At 45.0% G+C, this 8,991-nt stretch overlaps 1 protein-coding gene across 1 annotated transcript in view; it reads left to right on the forward strand.

The window, feature by feature from the left end:
• Window positions 1-8,419, forward strand: part of LOC140724163 (NACHT, LRR and PYD domains-containing protein 3-like) — a 47,740-nt gene extending 39,321 nt beyond the window's left edge. Inside the window, exons 8-12 of the mRNA XM_073038647.1 lie at window positions 1,814-3,551; window positions 6,794-6,880; window positions 7,034-7,204; window positions 7,360-7,527; window positions 7,692-8,419. Of these exons, the coding sequence (XP_072894748.1) occupies window positions 1,814-3,551; window positions 6,794-6,880; window positions 7,034-7,204; window positions 7,360-7,527; window positions 7,692-7,794 (2,267 nt within the window). The 3' untranslated portion in view covers window positions 7,795-8,419. The remainder of the gene's footprint in view (window positions 1-1,813; window positions 3,552-6,793; window positions 6,881-7,033; window positions 7,205-7,359; window positions 7,528-7,691) is intronic.
• The last annotated feature ends 572 nt before the right edge of the window (window positions 8,420-8,991 follow it).

Raw genomic sequence — 8,991 nt, forward strand, 5'->3', positions numbered from 1 at the left:
GGAGGCATTTTCTGAGAAACAGAGGGGATCGCTGTTGGCAATACAGAACCAGGTGGTTAACACAAATAAGTTTCATAAGTAATTGATAAAAGACCATCAAGTTCAAAATGATAAATGTCGGAAATTCCAGAAAAAAACAGAAACAATCCAACAGATTACACTATGCTGCAGCAGTATTACTAACAACAACAACAACAACAACAACAACAAATTATAGTGATAATAATAATGACAATAATAACAAAACAGAAACGGAAATCAATGAGTGAGAAACACCATAAATGTGCTGAGTTAAAAGGAGAAATTGAAAGACTATGGAACATGAACAGTGTATACAGAGTCCAGATGCCAATAACTTTATCTAGTATCGTCCAAAGTCACGACAACATAGTTTTAAACAATCAGGCATGCATAGCAATAACTATGTATATCTCCAGAAAGCGCCAATAGTAAACATCACTAAAATAGTCCAAAGGTTCTTTGCGATTGATAAGTGAGCCTAATTGGCTATGCCCACACCCCAGATTTTACTAGGTTGAGCCACGAAAATAAAAATTATATTAACAGCAATGATAACAATAATGATATAAATAATAATAATGTTATTATTATAATCATTATTATTAATTATAAGCACTTTTCAGACACACTTTGTAGTTGAAACTGAATTACAATGGAATAAACTACAAACAAGAAAATAAAAGGAAAAATTTTGTTAGTGTGAAAAATAAACGTTTGGAGCTGGTGTTTAAAAGTGACAGCTGAGTCAGCATCCCTCACACATCAAGTGCAAATGTTTTAGGTGCTCGAGTTGTATACATGCTTTCAAGTGTTTTCCACAATACTACTTTTAAGTGTTGAATTCTACAGCTCAGGAGCTTAGTTCAAAAAAATGAAAACTGTCCTGTCGATTATTCTTCTGCTTTGTGCCTTATTGCACTGCATTGTATTGTCAACTGCAACACTGTTTCCCTGAACTTTTCCGTTTCGTTCTTCCTTGTACAGCCTCAATACACAGCTGTGATGAACTGATCGCTATGGATGACAGACAAAAATCTTTAATATTATATCTTGGTGCATGTGCCAATAATAAACCGATTTAGAGTTTGATAGTTGTCAATATAGACCGCCTCAGATGCCTATTGCCAGACCGATCAGTAGCAGTTGCCAAGACTTTACCGCAAACATGACGTACATCACTGAGATACTTGTTGACATTCCCATTTCCGCAGATTCTCTTCCATATTTCTTCTCTTCCTCCGTCTCTGCAAGTGAAAACGACTGATTTTCTGACTTGTAATTCAGATGGATTTTCGATTCAAAACTTCCCTGTGATTCTCTCCACAGATGCTGCCCTAAGAGTATTTCACGCATATTTTGCTCCTGTTTTAATGTAAGAGCGGTGAACACCTGTGACTCCCCAGTGTGCAACTTTGCTAAATATAGACTGTCCATACGACATCAACATTAACATCAGCTGTCAACATTGAATACAATGTTTTGCATTTTGTGAGATCTTACTGTAATGGTAAACGTGCTTGGAAGCTCAGTCAGGATTGCAAGAGCAAAATCAGGGGAATGTACACCTTCAGCAGTAATTGGTGCCAGGATATGAGCATTGGGTGTTCTCTGGGACATACAGTACTATCAGTTCCAGTGCCTGTGAACAGAATTCTACTTTCTGTCCTAAGAGCCATGGAAATATTGAATTAATTCATGTAATCTCAAACAATGAATTATGAAATGCAGTTATAAAGTTCTTTGTTGGTTAGGAAATTTAACATTTTGACGATGTTCTCTATTCCTATTAAAGATGTTCAACAGAAACACAAGGAGACCCTGCGGGAAGAAACTGAAACACTGCGAGTGAACACGATCTTGATGACAGAGAAAGTGAAGATTTTCCAGCTGGTTGATCGATACGCTGAGCTCACGGTCATTTCTACTGTTCGAGGTCGGAGACTGGTGGAACATGAGCTGCTGGCAAGAGGCAGAGACCATGAACAATTGAGAGATAAACATCTCCGCGGAGAGCTGGAAAAAATCCGGACTGATCAATTATTCCAGAGCAGCTTTTCCCGGAGTAACTCCAAATCTGGGAGCTCGGCAGCGGTGGCCGGAGTACCAGGGATCGGGAAAACAACAATGGTACAAAAGATTGTTTATGACTGGGCCATGGGGAAAATATACCAACAATTTCAATTTGTTTTCAGTTTCAAATTCCGGGATTTTAACTCCATTAACTGTAGAATAAACCTGAGGAAACTGATTCTGGATCAATATCCTTACTTTGGGAATTTGCTGAGAGAGGTCTGGAAGAACCCACAGGGATTGCTTTTTATATTTGATGGCTTGGATGAATTCAAACACAAAATTGATTTTACCGATAGTCGCGGATGTGCAGAATCTCAGGACTCATGCATAGATCCTAAATTCAAGTGCAAGGTGTCTGACATTGTGTGCAGTTTAATCCAGGGCAAGCTGCTCCCAGGGTGTTCAGTGCTGGTGACAACTCGTCCCACTGCGTTACATTTATTGGAAAAAGCAGACATCAGTGTCGCTGCTGAAATCCTGGGATTTGTTGGTGAGGAAAGGAAGGAATACTTCAATAGACATTTTGAAGATCAGACAGTGGCAGCAGCTGTTTTTAAACACGTGAAGGAGAACGAGATACTGTACACCATGAGCTACAACCCCTCCTACTGCTGGATCCTCGCTCTGGCACTGGGCCCCTTCTTCACACAAAGAGTCAGGGACCCGCAGCGAGTTCCCAAGACCATCACCCAACTGTACTCCTACTATATTTACAACATCCTGAAAAACCACGGCCGTGAGGTTGAGAACCCCCGTGATGTGTTACTCAGGGTTGGTCAGATGGCCTTCAGAGGAGTGTTTGAGAAGAAGATTGTGTTTACAGATAGAGATTTGACCAACTACAATCTGCAGCCTTCCCAGTTCCTGACTGGGTTTCTGATGGAGCTCTTGGAGAGAGAGGATTCTGCCCGGAGCGTGGTGTACACATTCCCACACCTCACCATCCAAGAGTTTGTAGCTGCACTTGCAAAATTCCTGAATCCACATCCCGGGGATATCCTGAAATTTCTCACTGAAGCCCACAACACGACAGATGGACGATTTGAGGTATTTCTCCGTTTTGTTGCTGGTCTCTCCTCCCCAATGACAGCTCGGTGCCTGCAGGATTTTCTGGGTCCATTTCCTCATGAAACAACCTGCCGGGTGATTGACTGGGTGAAGGAGGAGATTACACGCCAGAGTGGAAACACGAGGAGTGAAGCTGGTAAAAGGAGGCTCCTGAACACATTGCACTACCTGTTTGAGTCAAATAATCCTGGACTGGCTCAGGCCCCACTGGAATCTTTGGAAACTCTTTCACTTCGTGGAGTGACACTGACCCCGGTTGACTGCGCGGTCCTGTCTCATGTCATCGGATTTTGTGATACAATAAAACACCTCGACCTGGTTCGCTGCCATATTCAGTGTGAAGGAATCCAACGGCTGGGACCCGGGCTGCACAAATGCCAGAACTTGGAGTAACTTGATTTATCTCTCATTCCCAACTGGGAAACTGATCTATTGTGTTGTTTGAATCTGAAAGTATTTGTGGTTATATTTACAGATGAGGTTTTAGTCAACTGCGATCTGAAGCCTTCCCAGATCCTCTCCGGGTTCCTGTTGGACAGATTAGGAGAATGGGCAAGAAAGTGGCAAATGGAATACAATATAGGAAACTGTATGGCCGTGCATTTCCGAAGTAGAAATAAATATGCGCACTATTTTCTAAACGGGGAGAACATCCAGGAACCTGAGAGGCAGAGGGACTTGGGAGTTCTAGTGCAGAACACCCTGAAGTGTAACTTGCAGGTTAAGTCGGTGGTCAGAAAGGCAAATGCCATGTTTGCATTAATTTCAAGATGTCTAGAATACAATAACAAAGATGTGATGCTGAGGCTTTAAGGCACTGGCGTGGTCTCACTTTGAGTATAGTGAACAGGTTTCGTCCCCTCATCTGAGAAAAGGAGAAGGTCCAGAAGAGGTTCACAACGATGATTCCAGGAATGAAAGGGTTATACTGAGAACGTTTAATCGCTCTGGGTTTGTACTCTCTGGAACTGAGAAGGATGAGCAGGAATCTCATTGAAACCTTTTGAATGTTGAGAGGCCTAGACGGACTAGATGTTTCTCATAGCTGGAGAGTCTAGAAAAGAGGGCGCCATTTCAGAACAGAGATGCGGCGAAATTTCTGTAGCCGAAGGGTGGTGAATTTGTGCAATTTGTTGCCACAGGCAGCTTTGAAGAGCAGGTTGTTGGGGGTATTTAAGGCAAAGGTTGATAGGTTATTGATTGGGCATGGCATCAAAGGTTGCAGGGAGAAGGCCGGGAACTGGGGTTGAGGAGGTTATGAGCCAGAGGGCCTAATTCTGCTCCCATGTTCTTATAGTCTTATAGTGTTAAACTGTAGTGAATCCGATTGTGGAGAATTGTCGCAAATAACCAGGACATCGGCCAATAATTTCCCAAGGACAAGAGGGTTCCATAGTTCCTTGTAAATCGATGTTGGAGACTTCATCAGATCCATTAACAACAGCTATTGGTTTGATTGTAGTAAATCACTGTCTGTTTCTCGCTGTCATTTTCCATTGACAGTATTCTTTCTCATTGTTACTGACACCCAGACCGAGACTGACTGCAGCTGGTGGATCAGAGCCTCACACCTCCTTCCCAGTGAGGGCCAAGAGACCTTCAGCAGAATGACAGCTATAGAGATACCTCTGAGACTGTCCTTCACCTGCCCTAGCCCTATCTCACTGCCATTTATGCAGCCCCCATGTGGGCATGTTTTCTCCTGACAGCGGGACTCAGTTCAGATTAACTCTTCCCACCCAATCGACCTCTTCAACCCCTTGCACCTATGGGGATCTTTTTCCCTATCCCTATTTCCACTGTGAGATCTTTCTTCCCCAAACTTCTTCCACCCTTCGGGATCATTCTTCCCCATCCCGCTTCCCTCAATAGGGCCTCGCTTACACATTCCCTCTTCATCCTTTGGGATCTCTGTCCCCCAGACCCATTCCTCATGTCGGATCACCACTCTCCATCTCCCTTCCTCATAGAAATATATAAAACCTGCGGCACAATACAGGCCCCTCCGCCCTTCAAAGTTTTGCCGAACACGTCCCCGCCTTAGAAATTGTTAGGCTTACCTATAGCCCTCTATTTTCATATGCTCCACGTAGCTATCCAAAAGCCTCTCAAAAGCCCCTATCGTATCTGCCTCCACCACCGTTGCCGGCGGCCCATTTCACGCACTTGCCACTCCGAGTAAAAAAAAACTTACACCGATATCTCCTCTCGTGGCAACAATTTCAGCCCGGAGGAAAAAACTGACTATTCTCACGATCAATGTCTCTTACCATCTGTATACCTCTATCAGGTCACCTCGCATCCTCCTTCGCTTTAAGGAGAAAAGGCCGAGTTCACTCAAACTATTCTCATACGGCATGCTCCCAATCCAGGCAACAACCTTGTCAATCGCCTCTGCACCCTTTCTATGGTTTCCACGTACTTCCTGTATTGAGGTAGCCAGAACTGACCGCAGTAATCCCAGTGGGATCTGACAAGCATCCTATATAAATGCAACATTACCTCTCGGCTCCTAAATTCAATTCCATGATTGATGAAGGCCAATACACCATACGCCTTCTTTACTGCAGAGTCAACCTGCGCAGCTGCTTTGAGCGTCCTATGGACTCGGACCCCAAGATCTCTCCGATTTTCCACACTACCAAGAGTCTTACCATGAATACTATATTCTGTCATCTTATTTGACCTACCAAAATGAACAACTTCACACTTATCGGGGTTGAACTCCATCTGCCTTTTCTCAGCCCAGTTCTGCATCCTATCAATGTCCCGCTGTAACCTCTGACAGCGCTCCATACTGTCCACAACACCTCCAACCTTTGTGTCATCAGCAAACTTACTAACGCATCCCTCCACTTCCTCCTCCAGGTCACTTATAAAAATCACGAAGAGTAAGGGTCCTAGAACTGATTCCTAAGGCACTCCACTGGTGACTGACCTCCATGCAGAATATGACCCGTCAACAACCAATCTTTTCCTTCTGTGGGCAAGCCAGTTCTGGATCCACAAAGCAATGTCCCCTTGGATCCCATGTCTCCTTACTTTCTAAATAAGCCTTGCATGGAGTACCTTATCAAATGCCTTACTGAAATCCATATACACCATATCTACTGCTCTACCTTCTTCAAAGTGTTCAGTCACATCCTCAAAAAATTCAGTCAGGCTGGTAAGGCACGACCTGCCCTTTACAAAGCCATGCTGACTATTCCTAATCATGTTAAACATCTCCAATTGTTCATAAATCCTCAGGTGGGATCTTTTTCCTGTCTCGCTTTTCCTCTGTTCCGCAATCTCCCGTGGTCATTTTCCCATCCACAACTCCTCCACACTTGTCTATCTTTCACCCCTGTCCTTCCGACGCTGTTTCTTCAGGAACTCAATTTCTCACCGTCAGTGAATGAGAGAATTTGGGATGTTTACAAGATCACACCGATAATCTCAATTACCGACAGGGATCTTACCCTGGAGCTGGGCAGTGAGGGACATTGTCAGTGATGGGAATTCCGATCTGTGATTTACTGAAGGATTTAATGTTTCCTGAAATATCCGAGTGAGAGAAACTCCCACAGACCCACGGTTTGAATCATTTTGTTCGTCAATTTTATTCATAAATTTTTCTGTTTGTGTTTAGACTTGGAACGAATGAACTGGGCGATTCAGGAATGAAACTGGTTTCTGCGGCTCTGAGGAACCCGAAATGTAAAATACAGAAACTGTGGTAAGTACCAGACTGTGGGAGATTGTTTATAGTCACGGGCTCTCTGTTACTGAACAATAATGTGATCAGTAATTGTGTCACTGATAAACACTGGGGATTTGTACCGTCTCCTGTCTCTCTGTGTCCTTCACCGTCACTCTCTCTCATCTCCAGGCTGTGGGATGTCGGTCTTACAGATTCTGGTGCCAAGGATTTTGCCTCCGCACTCGGTATAAACCGGTCAGTGACGGTGCTGAACCTGAATGATAATAAACTGGGAGATTCAGGAGTGAAACTGGTGTCTGCGGCTCTGAGGAAACGGGCGTGTAAAATACAGAAACTGTGGTAAGTACCAGACTGTGGGAGATTGTGCTTCCAGTCACTGGGTGTCTGACACTGAACATTAATGTGATCAGTAATTGTGTTACTGATAAACACTGGGGATTTGTCCTGTGTCCTGTCTCTCTGTGTCCTTCACCCTCACGCTCTCTCATCTCCAGGTTGGACAATGCAGGTCTCACAGATTCTGGTGCCAAGGATGTCGTCTCCGCTCTCAGTACAATCCCATCACTGACGGAGCTGTATCTGGCATTAAATTCGCTCACAGACCGTTCTGTACCCGCTCTCCGCCGCCTCATACTAAGCCTCCCGAGTCTGAAGCGATTCCGGTGAGTATTTGTGTTAATATCCAATGTGATAAAATATCACCCGTTTCGGGGGTTTTCTGGTGATAGCTGTCTGTGAGTGTTGTTGAAACATTAACCCCGGTCCCCTGTTACTGACACTGTTGTGTAATCTGTTTAATTCATCTTTATTCTTCCATCTCTTTCAGTCTGTGGAGCAATGATTTCAGTCCGACCGGGGAGAAAGAACTGAGATCTCTGCAGGAACCCAGACCCGAACTGAGAGTGTTCCTGACTGAGAGCGAAGAGTGAACATCTGAAAGCGTCAGCATTTCCACCCGCGGGATGGGGACAATTTGACTGATTTCCCGCCCTCCCACTTAACGGCCTCCGTCCCCAGTAATGGCCAGGCGCGAGGTTTAATTCTGACGGACCGGGTAGCGGCCATGAGCTGTGTAACGTCAGAGGCGATCCCGCAGCCTCTTGTCCAGCAGCGCTGCTTCCGCTGAATGTCCGGGTCCAAGTGTCTCCAGAGGGACCCTGGGGAATTGCACAGACAGGAAGAGCCCGGTGTCGGGACTTGTCTGAGACACTAGATTCCAGCGGTGATTATCCAGGGAGGGAATCCTTCTGCTGACTTTGCAGAGGACGGTGCATACTGCCGGCTAGCCGATGTCAAATTGATAAATACCTCTGCAGTGACACTGGATCTGCAACGATCTCGGACACGGCTCTGAAGTGTGATTTTAAAACGATTGGTTTTTCGATTCAGGTGACGGTGAGAACGGGACCGATTACTGAATCTGATAATCGTGGTCAGTTAATTGTGTGTGGCTGTGGGTGAATCGGGAGCAGCTCATTTATTCCAGCACGTGGGTGGTCACATGCTATTTAAATTATATTTGTCATGATGTAACCAATAAACGGCTGCAAGTTCTGTCTGGTTGTCAGAGTTGATTCTTATATGAGGTTAATATGGCCCCACGCACCCTGTGCACTGCAACTGTGGGTCTAAGATCCTCACACTGACACAGCAGCTTCTCACCACCAGGCAGAGGGATGTCAGTTTCACACAGGCTGGTGCCCACGATCTCGCTCCCCACCCAGGACCAACGCCGACACAGCGCTATTCTTGCTCCCCACACATGGGAATTTCCACCAGGTACGGTTTTCTCCTGCCTCGTCCACATGCGCACTTTTTTGACCCAGCAGAACTGAGTTAAAAGAAGACAAAAGAGATTAGAAGTGTGTCGACTAATGTCCCGAGTACGAGAGGAATGCGGGATAGAACACCGGCATTAAACAAGGGGTGACTCTCCCTCTGCACCGCCTTATCGGTGACTCCCGGGGTCAGACACAAGGTGAAGCTCCTTCGAACCTTTCCGTCAAACAATCCCTGGATCAAACACAAAGTGAAACTTTTTACCACACTATCTCATCAAACATTCCTGGGGCAGACAAAGATCGAAGCTCCCTTCATACCTCTCATCTCTACCATTGGGACCCCAT

This window comes from Hemitrygon akajei, unplaced genomic scaffold (genome assembly GCF_048418815.1).
Source record: "Hemitrygon akajei unplaced genomic scaffold, sHemAka1.3 Scf000168, whole genome shotgun sequence".
In the NCBI taxonomy this organism is placed as follows: domain Eukaryota; kingdom Metazoa; phylum Chordata; class Chondrichthyes; order Myliobatiformes; family Dasyatidae; genus Hemitrygon; species Hemitrygon akajei.